The 15,511-nt window shown below is 32.4% G+C and overlaps 2 protein-coding genes across 3 annotated transcripts in view; one reads left to right on the plus strand and one right to left on the minus strand.

Annotated features, from left to right (window-relative positions):
• The window catches only part of Runx2 (RUNX family transcription factor 2), a 172,694-nt gene extending 166,488 nt beyond the window's left edge, over window positions 1–6,206 (minus strand). Inside the window, 1 exon segment of the mRNA XM_048347677.1 lies at window positions 5,750–6,206. Coding sequence (XP_048203634.1) covers window positions 5,750–5,807 — 58 coding nt within the window. The 5' untranslated portion in view covers window positions 5,808–6,206.
• The window catches only part of Supt3h (SPT3 homolog, SAGA and STAGA complex component), a 241,970-nt gene that overhangs the window by 28,103 nt on the left and 198,356 nt on the right, over window positions 1–15,511 (plus strand). Inside the window, exon 1 of one of the 2 annotated variants that reach the window (XM_048347679.1) lies at window positions 3,230–4,710. The exons of the other annotated variant lie outside the window; for it this stretch is intronic. Within the exon in view, the coding sequence (XP_048203636.1) occupies window positions 4,685–4,710 (26 nt within the window). The 5' untranslated portion in view covers window positions 3,230–4,684. Of the gene's footprint in view, window positions 1–3,229; window positions 4,711–15,511 lie in introns of those variants that run through there. 2 annotated transcript variants of the gene reach the window in all.

The raw sequence follows: 15,511 nt of genomic DNA on the forward strand, positions 1-15,511 counted from the left end.
AATTACTACTTCAGTTAAATGATTTAAAATTTATTTTTTTATTATATGGTCATGACATTCAATCATAAATATGTATATACTATATAAAAACTTTCAAGCAAGATTGATAGCTAGAAGAAACTTAAGTTGAATATATGTGGCAAGAATTTTGTTTCTGTGTAAAAATATGTCAATATCCATACAAAGTTTTGTGGAATACCACATAATTGTTCTAGTTTTTACAAAGAAAGACTGTACCTACATATACTCCTAAAGTTTTATTGGTGATTGTTACTTGTCTTTGGCTAGCATTTTCCCTTTATTTTTTTGCTTTTGCTGAACCACAAAATAAAGTTCGTTGTGAGATGTGTGACCATAAGAAATACATAAATAATGGCTTGGCACACTCAAGATTCATGTAATTTTAGGAGTACCTATAAGTGTATATTTAAGTTCTTGGGCTTTAGGCTTGAACTTTTATGTAAATATATGTTTATAGTTGATGGTATAATGATTCTAGTAGACAACAATAATATACTGAAAAGTATAATACAGTTAATTTAGTTGACTTGGTAGTAAAAATCATTTGCCTTGTACAGGATATTTAGACTAGCCCTGTTATTGTCACTAATCTAATCTAACTCGCAGTCAGTTTTAAGAGAAATGGCGGTATAAATAGTGGAGATGACAAAGTCTTTGCATCAGCTGTCAGTATAATTTTAAATATTTGAGGAATAATATTAACTCGGTAAAATTTTTAACATCAGTATAGTAATTTTTCCGTAGCTTAAGCATTATATAAAATTGTGTTCACTTTATATGTCTATGTGCTGACGAATTCCTTTACTTATGGATGGTAGATTTAAAAGATAAAAACTATTTAATGAAAGTAAACCAGTATTTATCGTATTTTGTTTAGCTCAGAATCACATTCACTATTTTTGGTCCTGAACATGTATCCGATTTGGGGGGAGAGGTGATTCAGGGTATAGAACCCCAGGCCTTCTGCATGTTAGGCTTTATCACTGAGCTCCACCCCAGCCCCTATACACCGAAGCTTTGGGTATTAATAACAATATAGAATATTTATGGGAAATACATGAATAACACTGTTATTTTCATTTTAAGTATTAAATACTTATGTAGCAGCTAGCCTTTTAAGAACCTTTTTTAATTCCATAGCACATTTTATTTGAGGTTAATGCGTTATGTTAAGTGATACAGTTTTAATTTATTAGTAGGAGAAAACATGTTTATGAAAAGCTAGGCTTTAGTCTTAATTCCATTTAACAATAGCAACAAGAACTTAAAATGTTTTATAGGGTGTTTCTTACATCTATTCATTAGTGTTCCAATCCTTGTATGCTATGCCTTCAGTAGTACTATGAGGAGGAAATTCCTAAGTATTCTACATAAGGTAGAGATGTATACAGTAGAGTAAAGAAATATTTGCCCTCAGTTGCTATATAGGTCTTAAAAAGTTAAGTGGAAATGTATGGTTGTTTTATGTGTATTTTCTGTTGAATGGACAACAGCTTGTGGTTAACTGTGGTTAAAATTTGTAAGGAAACTCCCTTTGAATAAAGTATTGAGTTTCCTCATTTTTTTTCATTTGTAACCCATTAATCAAAACACCTCCAGTGAATGCCATAGTCTTTTCAAAATTACAAGAGATTGTATTAAGATGTGAGATATTGTGTGAGAATTCCTCTTCTAAAGATGTGTTTTAAAATATTAACCTTATTAATGATGAAAATTTTCTATATACTTGAGACCATTAGGATATTTTTACATTTAGAAAATTCAGACATTAGAGTTTATTATTATCTTAAGCATGCGAGCATAGTGACAGTTTTCTTTTTTTAATCTGGGTGGAAATTATATAGCACGCATTGGTTTAGGAGAAAAATTGCATTAAGATAACCTATTAGGAAGTCTTTGACTAAATTTGTATTAGATTTTCTAATTCCTGTTATAATATGTTTGTCTCGGTAAATGACTAGAAAAAAGTTATGTATGGTCACAGTTGCAATTTCAGATTTTTCAGGAAATATTCTTTTCACATTGGATTGATGTTATTTGTGTATTGAGCTATATTTTTTTAAAGTGACACTGTCTTGTTTTGGTAAAACTTACATCAAATGTCTCTAAAGACTTTTGGTCATAGCATTTACATTCTTAATGTTTCTGATTAACTTTTGCGTTGACTTAGGATTGTCATAGCTTAGTATTTTGGATAAATTTTAAAGCAGCACTGAAAGTTAGCATTTTATGCTTTGGAGAGCAATTTGAGATGTTACCCTGTTTTGAGATGTTACCCTGTTTTGCCTATTTTCAAGTATGCACGGGTGCATCATTAATCATAGGAAATGCAAATATAAATAATCCAGTCCCATTAGATTTTTGTATGAATACTTACCTTTTCCGTGTGTGTGTGTGTGTGTGTGTGTGTAATATAGTTGAGGTATTTAGGTAACCTTTAACCTTTTTACTTTAACAAAGAACTACAGTATAAAAATATTACCACATTTTCATGTGAACAGCTTTTGAGAGGAAAAAAATGGCCTCTAGATGAATATTTTTTGAAAAAAAAGTTGTGATACAGAATGTCTTAACTCTGCCCCAATATAGTACTTGAGGACCACCAGTGTGTAAAATTGAAAGCACATGAGTTTTGAAGTACTAGAAAAGGTTTGTAATTGATTAGCGCTGCTTGAAACTATTGAAGTACAGTGCGATTTGATTTGTGAATGGTTCTATTCAATAAAGATTAATTCTGTGTGTTTGATAAAATCTTAGTGCCTTCAATGAGTTAGCTTCCCCCCCTGCAGTTTATTTAACCATCAAATACTTCAGTGTTCTTTTAACAAACTGGAACATTTCTATCTTGCTGAATTCAACTTTAGCATGACTGATTTAAACAAGTCAGACTATCAGTGATTAGCTTGAAGGGTGTAATTGAATAGATTAATTTTTTTATTAAAAGAACTAAAATGTATCATAATGAAATCATGTATATTTCATGCCCTTCTTGTAATTTAGAGGTTCATATGAACTATTAAGATCTTTTCCTGGAATTTCTTTTTAATCATTTATATCACAAAACATTATTAAACGTTGAAAGTAGAATCATTAACCATATTTCATGTAAAATCAGAATTACTTATTATATAATAATATCTTTTGGGAATTGCATGCCCTCATGTTTTTAGCTTCTAAGATATATTATTAGTCTTCCATGTTAGGTCTTGAGTTCTCCCTGGATTATGGAATTTAGCTCTTCTTGTTTGAGAGACAAAACTGTCATGATACAGACCACAAATATTGTTTTGGAAATCACTGGTCACACATCTGTCTTATCAGTGAAAACTTTGGTCATTTATGAAGATTTTATGTAGAAATTTAGTCAGTCAGCTGATAATTTTTCACAAGTTCTTAATTGTAAATAGTTGATGAGTCAATCTACTGTTTTCCAACAAGCTTTATTTATAATAAATAATGAACAGATTTTGAAAGTTCTTGGTAAAAGTGCTGAGAGATCAAGGACATTTAGACTCTCACTGGCTTTCTCTCTGTGTCTCTCTCTCACACATACACACACATTCACATACTCACATACTGACACATCTTTCACTCATTAGAGTTGAGATGAGATAATCATTCAATATGTCCTTTGTCCTTTACCTCACTTGTTTTTTTTTAACTATCATAAAACTGGGGCATATTCTTAAGACATTCATTACGTTGTTATAATAGTGATGCTATAAGATTTTAAAGGCTGAAGTGAGGTTGTAGACTTCACATAGATTATGGAATGGGGAGATGTATGCATTGCATTGCAATGGTAACCTACACTGAAAATCCAGTATCCACCTGTATCCATCTGTCCTGGCTCTCAAGTACTATTTGGAGGAGGGAGAAAAGAAAGAACGAAATTTACAGAAGATGAATTGGTTGCAGTGTTAAAAATATTACATATAACAGGAGGTGATCTTCATTCAGTTTACTTTTATGTATTTCATAGAAACTTGATCAGGTTTTAGAAATTTTAATGTAGAGTAGTTCTTAAAAATGTGTAAGTATAAAACCCCTTGTAATAGGGAACATTTCTTCACATTCTTAGTGACAGCTTTATTTCTAATGCTGAAGTTTTCTTAACTGTTTGATATGCCTGTTTTAACTAATCCCTCCATATAACAATAGCATTAACATTTTTTTCTCATCTCTTGAGAGGTAATAGCGTTCTGTGTAAGCTATAATTACAATATGGGTTATAATGCAGTCAAGATGGACTTATTTTCTGCTTCCTAAATACAGAAAATTTGAGTAATGCTTAATATCCACTATTAAATTTTTTTTATAATCAGTGACTATTATGTTGTGTGTATTGTAACTGTGAAGGGACCCATTTACAGCTATTGAGGGAGTCATTACAGCAATTTTACATTTTGTGAAATATGAAGTACATTTCCTTACTCTAGAAGAGAAACTCTTTCCCCTCTCTTCAGGTTTAATTAGTTCTCTTTGACCTAAACTCACACTGATCCTCTCTCCAGTAGTGGCCAGTTAAATGTGTGAAGTAGGAGTAAGCAGACTCTAATCGCTAGTTGAAAATGGCATAGCAAAGTTAATATTGGTAGATGTAGCAAAAAGATTTATTTTAAAGGAAGAAAGAAAACAATTAAATCTGCCTCATAGTGGGAACATGTTGGACATCATAAAGCGAATCTTGTAAGTGTTTGGATATTTTACTCTAGTACCCTGCCGGCTGATGAACTAAGATCATTTATAAGCCTGCATCTAACTTAACTTGGAATTAAATATTAAAGGACTGTATTATGTTCTGTTTTATTGAAGTCCAGCATGATTTAATAAGTATGGCTTTTTAAAATAATCCAGGGTATCCTTTTGGAGTTTTATTTTCCTCGAGATTAAAAACAGTATTCATTTTGGTAGGTCCAAGAAAGTGATTAAAAGACTCTTAGATGTTTCAGTGTTTCCTGAATCTATCATAGGTTTTACAAGTTATTATAGTGTATAGATGTAACATTATAATTATTTAGAAAAATACATCTGTGTGTATGTTTTAAAAGACTTTTAAACTTAAATATCCTGGGTAACTCTGAAGAGCTTTTCAAAATGGCCATGATATACTTAGAATGATTTTAGTCTAGTTGAATATGTGTTTCAGTTATATCAAGTTGTTTAGAAACAAGAACGTAGATATCTTATGATGTAGTTAAAAATTACAAGTAGATTTCTTTTAGTTGAACTGGTTAAAATGTTAGCTTTCCTCCAGGGTTATTTCTGTATCGCACAGGGGAGGCCATAATGTTAACGATAATTTTGTGGTCTGTTATTTTGTAAAATTGCTTCCTTTTTGAACTTTGCTCAAATATTGAGAGCTGCCGAGTCAATAATTTATAATAAATTCAGTTAATTTAGCATCTGATTTTATTCAAGTGAAGGTTAGATAATATTGAACTTTTACTGTTTTAACATTCTCATTTCAGTTCCTCTGATTTTGATTACCATAAGATCATTTAATTTTGTCTATTTCATGTCATTACTCCAAGAGTTAAAGTTACAGATGCCAGGCACAAATATTTGCAACAATTTCATTTTTCATTTTTTGGTGCAACAAAATAGCATTATTCTTATGCATTTCACTATACTTCTTATCTGGACAAACTAGCAGCTTATCAAGAATCACACCTTTATGTTTTGCAGGTTGATATCTTATAGGATTTTAAAATATGATAACACTTACCCCAGAAGAAGTTTTGCTGGCATGGTGTCACTGTGCTGAAGAGGCTGTTTGATGCCATAGTCCCTCCTTTTCCAGATAGAACTTGTACACTCTGTTGTAAATACTGCTTGCAGCCTTAAACTGAAAATACAAACCATACCCAAACCTTGTTTTAGTTTTACAGTATGCCTGGAGTACATAGACTTTATATTTATTTTTTTCTGTCAAGAAATTATGTAGCTGGTAACATGTGCAAAGCAAGGAAACAAAACAAAAAGAGAATGAGCAAATATTTGAAGGACCTACTATTACTGCATAGGCTGTGGTTAAAGGGCACTCACTGACTCTGTTGGTCTCGGTGGCTGGTAGTGACCTGCGGAGATTAACCATTTAAAAACCAGAGACTTCTTGCTGTCCTCCTGGAGAAAGTTTGCACCGCACTTGTGGTTCTGTGGTTGTTTGTGAGGCGAATGAAGCATTCACACAATCCAAAAAAGCAAAAGCTTTAAAACTCCTTTTTTTTGCAAGCACTATTACTGGAGAGACAGAATCATGTGGTTTGTGACCTCACAGTCCTCAAAGTAAAGTGGGACTGCCTCCACTGTGGCTTTCCCCTTGCTTTCTCTCTCTCCTCTCTCCTCTCCTCTCTCTCCTCTTTCTCCTCTCTCCTTTCTTTCCTCCTCTCTGCTCTTCCCCCTACTCCTCTCTCTGCTGCTCTCTCCTCTCCCCTCTCTCCTGCCTGTCTCCTCTCTCTCCTGTCTTCTCTTCTTTCTCCTCTCTCTCCCCCCTCTCTCCTATTCTCTCTCTTTCCTCACTCTTCTCTCTCCTATCTACTTTCACTCCTGTTTCTCCTATCTCCTCTCTCTCTCTCTCCTCTCTCTCTCTCCTCTTCCCCCTCCTCTTTTCTCCTCTCTCTCTCCCTCCCCCCCCCCCCACAAAAGGCTTGTGGTAAGGCCTTTCCTGGCATGCAGAAGGATATAGCTTTTTAATTTTTGTGACTCATGAGGATTTGGATAGAATACAAAATGCTGAAAGAGCCCGAACTCCTGTAAGGTTGAACATTTAAAAAGCAGACCTCTGCAGCTAAAGGCTTTTCTTTCTACCACTTCCCCTGCTTTTGCCCTTTCTTTTTTCTTTTCTTCTCCCCCCCCCCCCATCCTTATTATGTCTGTGGAAGAGTGAGCAAAATTGGCTCAAGAGACTGTGTGAAATTCTGAACAACAGTGATGATTTACAATAATTTACATCTTTGGATTGTATCACATTCTGGGGTCTGCTTCATATTTGCTAGGGTGGCTGGCTTCCTTCTGTTTTTCTTTTTCTTGTCTTCTTAAACTTGTGAATCTGTAACTCATTGTAAAAGGTTTACCTTTTTAAAGGTCTTCTTGCAAACTGCTTGCTGGGCTTGACTGTAATTGGCTGTCATGAAAGTGTTAGTCTGGGGGTTCCTTTACAAATATTAAATCATATCTTCCTAGCTTACTTTCAGTATTAGTGACTTATAATAAAGATTAAATGTAATCAGAATCATTTATGTCATGTCTTCCTTTTTCTTGTGACTATTTTAAAGAGCCTAAAAATGCTAAGAGTTATAAACTATTTTTTGATGAAGAATCTTAGTTTTCTTTATATAATTATATGTTTATCATTTAAGAAAATATCCATTTTGTATAATTCTTTAAGTATTCTGTTCAGACATTAATAGAACTTTTGATTCCAAATTTTATACATATATAAAGTAACATACTTAAATTGTACCTTAGGTTGCCCAGCCTTAGACTTTATGAGCCCAGAATGGAGTGGGTTAACAGAAGCTGTATTTTTTTTTGTTGTTTATAATGAAAGCTTTGAAATAAATTACAAAATGCTGTGTGTAGTAAGGAATATTGCACACAGACAGAGTATGTTAGTCGTCTCCATTTGCTAATTCTGATTCAAAAGAAAATTGAAAACATCTTTGGGAAACTATCTCTTCTTTTTGCTCCCTTGGACATGTATGTATAGAACTCATTTTCTTATTAAGATGATTATATATCATAGGCAGTGAATTTTGTATTTATGAATAGGGCTTCCTGTTTTCATCAGATGAGAGCGGTGGGGATATTTTTCAACAAAAATTATGAAGGAGAACAGACCAATTTTCTAGGCATTTTTGCCATTTATCCATGCCACACTGAATTTGCATGTTAGACTTCCTCATAGCGTGATAATAACTAGGAGTGGCGTGAAATAGATGACTGAGAGGGTAGGCGGAGACAGTGAATTACAAAAGATTATCTGGGGTATGGGGTGGGGTAAGAGGGTGCTCAGTGTGTTACAACTAAAATGTCCTCCTGTATTTTCATTTGAGCACAGTTTATTGTCGGTTTTTGGTTCATAATAGCTGAAGAAAACTATCCAGACATGTTCATAACATTCTTTACAAAAAACTGATTTTCCCAAAATACAATGGGAGGACATGGGAATGATTCAAATCCTTTATTATTCAAATGTCCAGACCCTTTTCAGAATAAATGTTTAGTGATTAAAAGCTAGCACATTTTGGCGTTTTATTTTAAAAATATCTTTATCATGCTTTACTGTGCAAATGAGCAAGTTTTATACTGAAAAAATGTTCATTTAATATAGATTTAATCCAATGTCAAGGGGAGAAAAGTTACTCAGCTATATTCTTTCATAAATAAAGTGTGATACTGTGATCTTAATCTCTTGTCCAATGCAAATAAAAGGAAGATTTTTGTCCATATAACTTGTGGAATTTCTAAACATGGTTTCATATGCGCACATAATAGCAATCTAGCAGTTGAAAATATTTAGGTAGCTGCTGTAGTAGGGTAAGCAAATGTTTTTTTTACTTTTGAATGATCTTGTAGTTTCTTCATCAGGATTCTCTGACACATTTTTCGATCCCCACGTTTTGCTGAATATTCTCTTAAAAGAACTTTATTTATTATCCCTACTTTGGTTTTCCAAATTAACCTGAAATTAATTTGAGTAATTTTTAACATCTCATTTGTCTTTTAAGTGCTTCTTTTTTTTTTGCAGATAACCTTCTGACATGTCATGTAACCTCTAGGTTAGAATCGCTATTAATACCCTATTTCTGAACATGTGCTTTCTGTCCTGTGTGAGGGCCATCAAGTCTGGCAGGAGAATGACAGAGAAATCATGTGTTTTGAAATTCATGTGTCCATTATGCATATAATATCCCACTACTCCCATATTGAAAATATATCCATTTTGGAGCAAATACCACTTTGAGGTAGAAATTTCAAAACAACAGTAATCCATTTGATGCTGACTGTGTTTCATTAGAAATAGCTTCCTACCTGTGGTAGAGAGCCTCATGGGTAAAGTCATTGCAAATAAAGTTCTTGATTGTAGACTTACATCATACTGAAATGGAAAACATAGATTTAAAAAAAAAACACTTAAAACTTTATCATATGGGGGATATGTTAATACTTGTTGGAATAAACAACTCATTTAGGTCTACTCTACCTTATGTAACTTGATGCCACAGAATAAAGTACAGCTTTGAATTGGGAATCATCTTGAAAAAAATTGAAGAGTTAACATCTTTATTTCCTATTTATGTTTAGTAGTTTGTCAAAGTTGGTCAAAACTTAAAATAGCAAGGTGTTTAGAATATCACAATATAATGTGTAAATATTCTACTTATACTTATTGTTATCCTTTGAATTAGTCTTTATTTTCACAAAGATATTTTAATACAGCAGTTTTATCAACACGGTGCCCATTTCTATACTTTTTAAAGGGACTGTTTTAGACTTCTTTGCTGCTTTTCCATTCTCTTAATTGAAAACAAGTAGGTTTATGAAAATTTTATAAACTGTAGATGTTCAGTTTAGCTTAAGGTATTGTGATTATAAAGATTTAGCAGGGAACTTTGTTGATTATTTTAATTTAGTATTTGATAGTTTACTTTTTGACAGTTTTTCTTTAAGATTTGATATATAGATTTAAAAATCTATTGGGCCTTACATTAATAACTAACATTTTTTCTTTAATAAAACGTGTAGTTTTGTACTTCAAATTCAAATCATGAGGTATCAATAACACTTCCTTATTTTAGTGGGTATTTTTATGTGCATGCATTCATCTATGTGTGAATTCAGGGTATTCTATAATTTTTGTAATGAGAACTTTTACTTTTTTTTTTTTTGCCTTACTTAGATCATGTTAAAACCCCAAACATTTCCATGGTTATTTGAATAACTTTATTTGGATATTTTTTAGCAGTTATATTTTTCTGTGTGATATGTAGAAATCAGGTGCCCCAAGAGAAAATACTAGATCATTGTAACCTCTTTCTTTTTCTTCTCTCTCTTCTCTTTTCCCCTTGTCTTACCTTCTCTCCTTCTTCCTAGTTTTTTTTTTAATTCTTGTTGTGTTTGTTTCTCTTTCCATGTTTTGATATTTTCTTAAAATATAGTCTCAAAGTAGATTCTTAAAATTCTGGTACCAAATTTTGGTATTAATCTTAACTGATGAACATCAGGTAGATTTGAAATTTAACATTCATTGGAAATTGTTATTTCCTGATATACCTCATTTGCTGGAGTATGGGTATCTGGTTGCAGAGGTTTTCTTTCTTTTAACTTATCCTTTTTCTTGGACACATTCCTTTATGTTATTTTACTTTAATGCATTGTTCCACATGACACTAGTTCTTTTAATTATGATTGCTTTGTTTTTGTTTTTGAATTGTTCTTTGAAGTTCATAGACCCATACTTGTTTAATATAAGCTGTATAAATGTTTTTTGTTTCTTATGATTATTGGAACAATTCATCTCCTAATGCTGTCACTTTTTAGGAATAAATAAAAAAGGCGATATCTTGCAGAAAATATGGGAAACATGCTCAGATGGCAGCTGAGGATGTGGCTAGACTAAAGCAGGAAACTACTACCCACAGTTCAGTGTTACGTACACTGCCACTTAATAAAATTTATATCAAACATGCTACTGACAAAACCAAAGAAAAATCATATTCCAGCTTTGCCAGTGAATGTCTAGGGAAAAGTGAAACTAATCTTTTTAGAACCTTATACTTGGAGAACTGAATAAATGAAACTGTGGGGCATCCTGATACATTTGGGGCACCAAGTAACATTGCCTTTGTTTTATGGGAGTTGGCTTTAGGTGAAATTATCTATAGTGAGAACCTTTTGGATCTCCCCAACCTGGGAAAAGACACAAGGACAGCCCTTTTTCATTTGTATCATTTCAGTACTAAGGAACTAGAGAATAGTGTTATCTACAAGGCAAAAAAGGATTTAAGGTGAGATTCTCATTGTGATTAAATTCTGTATAGCCAGGTGTATTTCTTTATGCTTTAAATTGTCTGTTATTGCTTCATTGGAGGTTGAGGGGGTTGGAGGAGGAGCTTGGATTGTTCACTAAGGCATGTTTCTTTTCAAGTGATTGTTTCTCTTGTTCTTTATGTTAATCTACCTGCAGATTCTCCAGACCATATGCTTTAGGAAGTGAGTCTGAAGCAGGAATGAGAGCTACCTTTATGATGTGGTTAGAGATATTAAGGTGTCTTTAAAAAAAAATCAGATTTTAACATATTTAGAGCTTCCCTTTATAAATCTTAATCTCAGGTGCTCTTGCTGTCAGACTGAAGCAATTGTGATGAACTTACCACCTTGGTAATTTAGATGATAATTCAGGTTTTATGAAGGAAGTTGTTTAAAGCTTAAATAAGGAAACAGTACAGTTGAGTTTGTAAATAATACAGAGGAATTGTTTCAGTAGGACCACAAATTTGCATTACTTAGGAAAGAATCCCCCACTATTCAAATATATATGGGCAATGTTTTACTTCAAAAGTGGCTATTGTCATCTCATTTTAATGTGAGTATCATTGTATCTTTGTTAAGGATGACTTAATTATTTGGAGTTGGGTCCCAGCCCCGCCCCTCTCCCCAGCAATTGCTTATCAGTAACAGCTGTAGCACTGTGGCTTTTCTCCATGGACTCATGGTGGTCTTTGGAACAACGTTCTTCAACTTTGACAGGTGAGACAGAGGCTCTCCAGTGCCACTGCTTCTGGATGAATCTTGACTGTGGTTGGAGAAAGTGCATCTTGCCAAAATATATGGGTGAGACCACACACAGTCTCTAAAATAGTTATTGTAGGCTTATTTTTAGGAATACGTGTCTTGACAGTTCTTTTATTTGCATGCCAGTTTCATGGCTGCATATAGATTTTTCATTGGTTTCAGAAAAGGCAATTGTGGATTTAGGTCTCTATTAAGCCTTGTGTATAATTTATGCAAGTTCAGGTATAATTAACAATGTAGAATTTATATTGAAAATGAAGCACTAGAATTCTGATCTTTTTGTTTTTATAAAATCGATAGTATTCCCATTGGTAGTCTCAATTTCTCAGATATTTTAGTAGTGAAAAACTGCTTCATAGAAGATAAAAAAATTCATATTTTCATTAAGAGAAGTTTATTGTTACTCAAAAATATATTTGGTGGAATAATAGATCATCGTTTAAAGTGTTTTACATTTTAGCAGAAGCTTGAAATTTTACATAAAATGCAAAAGTATTGGGGAAGTAAAAATTTAAATACATAGGCATGGTTTGCAAGTTATCCCTTTATGTCATGACTAAAGCTTGATTAATTTTAAATTGTAGAATTTAAAACGATAATTAAAAGTGTAGGCTTTAAAAAAGGAATCTTAGATCTTCAAAACTATCTGTTTCAATGACTTGTACACACTATTTAGACTTTTACATATTTTTCTTTTTATCAAATATTATACTTAGGTACTTTATAATTATTCATATAATTATCCATTATATTTAGGCAATTATTAATGATAACTATATTAAAATTTAACTCCTTGAATCCTGGCTAGTCATAGGCTTTTGATGATTAATGTTTTTTAAGGATATATTTATAATACACCTAACCATCTAAGATAAGATTATAGTTTCATTCTAATCAACTTCATAGGAAAATAATCTAGAGAGATAATTGCTGCTACAATATCCCTCCATTGCTGAATAGTTCAGACAGGACGACTGGGAAATTGTGTTCCTACATCATAAGAGAACAGTTAATAGAGAGAACAGAGAACATATTTTTACATGTCGTATATTAGGTTGAAGCTAGTTGTGATGGTACTAATACATGCATATAGAAAAATATCCTTGTTCTGTAAAATACATTGATACATTACTGTTATAAAACTGAACAAATATACATAAATGTGTCTAAATGTTAATTGGTGAATCTAAAGAGTATACTGGCATTCATTTGACTACTTTTCAACTTAATGAATTCTAAAAGCATTTTGTGTTAAAACAGCACAGGAATTTGATCTGAAATTGATTCCCAAATAAATATTTGGGAAAATTTATTTGTTATAAATAGTACATTTTTGAAAATGAAGGAATTAGATTGCTTAGGCCGTACTTAGCAAGTTACTAGGTTTTAGTTTATGGCTTTATTCTTTATAGTTAATTTTGATCAAAGAAAATAATAACTCTCATGTATATATATGGAAAATCAAAGTTGAAGATGACAAAATAATTCTGAAAATTCCAGCTATCAAAATTTTAGGTTTGTATTATGGCAACTCAAGGCTGAATATTTTTGTTTTTATTTTATTTTATATTTTGGCAGTACTGATGATGAACTGAAAGCCTTTTGCTTGCTAGGAAAGGATTCTACCACTTGAACCACATCTCCAGTTCTTTTGGTTTTAGTTTGTAGTTAGGAGCTTTGGACCAGGCCATCATTGTACTTGTGTGCTGTTATCTCTGCTTCCTGAGTATCTGGAATTGCCAGCATTCATCATCAAGTCAGGCCCTTAGGCAAAACATTTTAGAAGACTAATGCAAGCATATGCTATTGGTACATTATTTTAACAGTTTATTCACATGAAGTGATTTTACCCCTGCTATCACTGTATCTGATCTTAGTATCCTAGATATTGTATATATGTGTATTAGAACTAGGGAAGGGAAAGGGAATACCAAAATCAAGAGACAAAGGATGAAAAGACAAACCATTCCAAAAGCAATACTTACAAAACCATTTGGTGTAAACCAACTGTACAACTCATGGGGGGCCGGGGGGAAGGGAAGAGGGGAGGGGGAAGTGGGGGAAAAATAAGGGAGGAGGTAACAAGTTGAATAAGAAATGTACTCACTGCCTTACATATGAAACTGTAACCCCTCTGTACTTCACTTTGACAGTAAAGAAAAAAATAATTACTACTAAAGCCTGATAATATCAGAAAGATAAAATAACACTACCCGTTTTCAAGGAACATATTTATAGGATGAAGCCTGTATTTTTATATGTAAAGTCTTAACTTAAAATTTTACCAATGGTTGACAGCTGGTACTTTTTGTATAAAGAGGTAGGTAATAAATAATTTTGATTTTGTGGGCTGTACTGCCACTGTAGTCTGGAAACAACAAACGGATGTGCCTGTATTCCACTAAAACTTGATGTAAAAAATAGGCATCTTGCCTGTTCCCAAGTTTGCCCATTCTTGCCGCCACTGTGCAGACCAGTGACTATCTGAACAACATGAATGATTTGTAACGATGATTGCTACTTACATATTAACAGAGAATTCTTCAAGTATTCACATAATCTTTTAAAAATATTTTATTGTCATGTGAAATATATTGGTGGCACCTAATAACCGTCTGTTGAACTGAATCAGCTAATGAACTTTTACTACAAGTATATGCTTACAATGTAATTTTTGTATTGTATAGTAAAAAAAAACTAACCTAAAAATCCCTTAGAAATGAGGCTGGAATTCAAATAAATAATTCTAGAGTCCCTAAATTATAAATCTTGTATTTTATCCCTTACTTGATTATAATTGCTAATAAAATGTTAACATTTATGTCACTCATCCAAAGAAATCTTTCTTCTTATAGAATTCACTGGGTTAAATGTCCAAAATTAGAATATTCAACAGTAATCTTATTGATCTGTTTTTTGTTGGGGGGGGCTATATTTGAATTTCATTCTGATTGGAAAATGGTATATTTTAATTTGGTATTACCTAGTCCCTAGAAACATTCATTATATCCACCACTGAACCTAAATTAGTTTTCTGAGGATTCACTAACATTAACTAGACTTTTAAGTTTTATTTTTTTAATCATAATGATTACTGCTTAGCAGAAAGATTAACCAGCTTTATATAATTTATTTTAAAGGGTGAATGGACCATGTTTTGATCTGAATTTCATTTCTTTAGTGTATTAAATGATATAATGCATGACATATGTAATATGATTACATGCATACATGCCATAATCATACATATATATCATTTTATATGTACATACATATCATTATCATACACACATGTATGTACAAATAAAATGGCTTTCAATAACAGCTGACAGTCTCTATTATTGTATGTTTTCTTGTAACCATGGTTATTTTAAGCAACTTTACTTATTAGACACAATAGCTAAAGATAGCTTTGCTTATTTATATATTTCCTGTATTGAGAATCATGTGCCACAGAACCACTGTATCCTTTATTTCAATTTTTCATTCATTGATCTCCCTGGTTCTTAAGCTATAGTAAAGGTGTGTCTGTGGTGTATAATGGAGTATGAACACTGATAAAGACAGTGGAATGTATTGAGTGTGTATTTTTAAATACATGAATGCAGCTTAAATGGTTTATCTCAGCTTTTTCATTAAATACCATGAATATTTTACATTGTCTATAAATGGTCTCTGTAAAGTAGTGGTT

This window comes from Perognathus longimembris, chromosome 6, assembly GCF_023159225.1.
Source record: "Perognathus longimembris pacificus isolate PPM17 chromosome 6, ASM2315922v1, whole genome shotgun sequence".
NCBI classification, from domain to species: domain Eukaryota; kingdom Metazoa; phylum Chordata; class Mammalia; order Rodentia; family Heteromyidae; genus Perognathus; species Perognathus longimembris.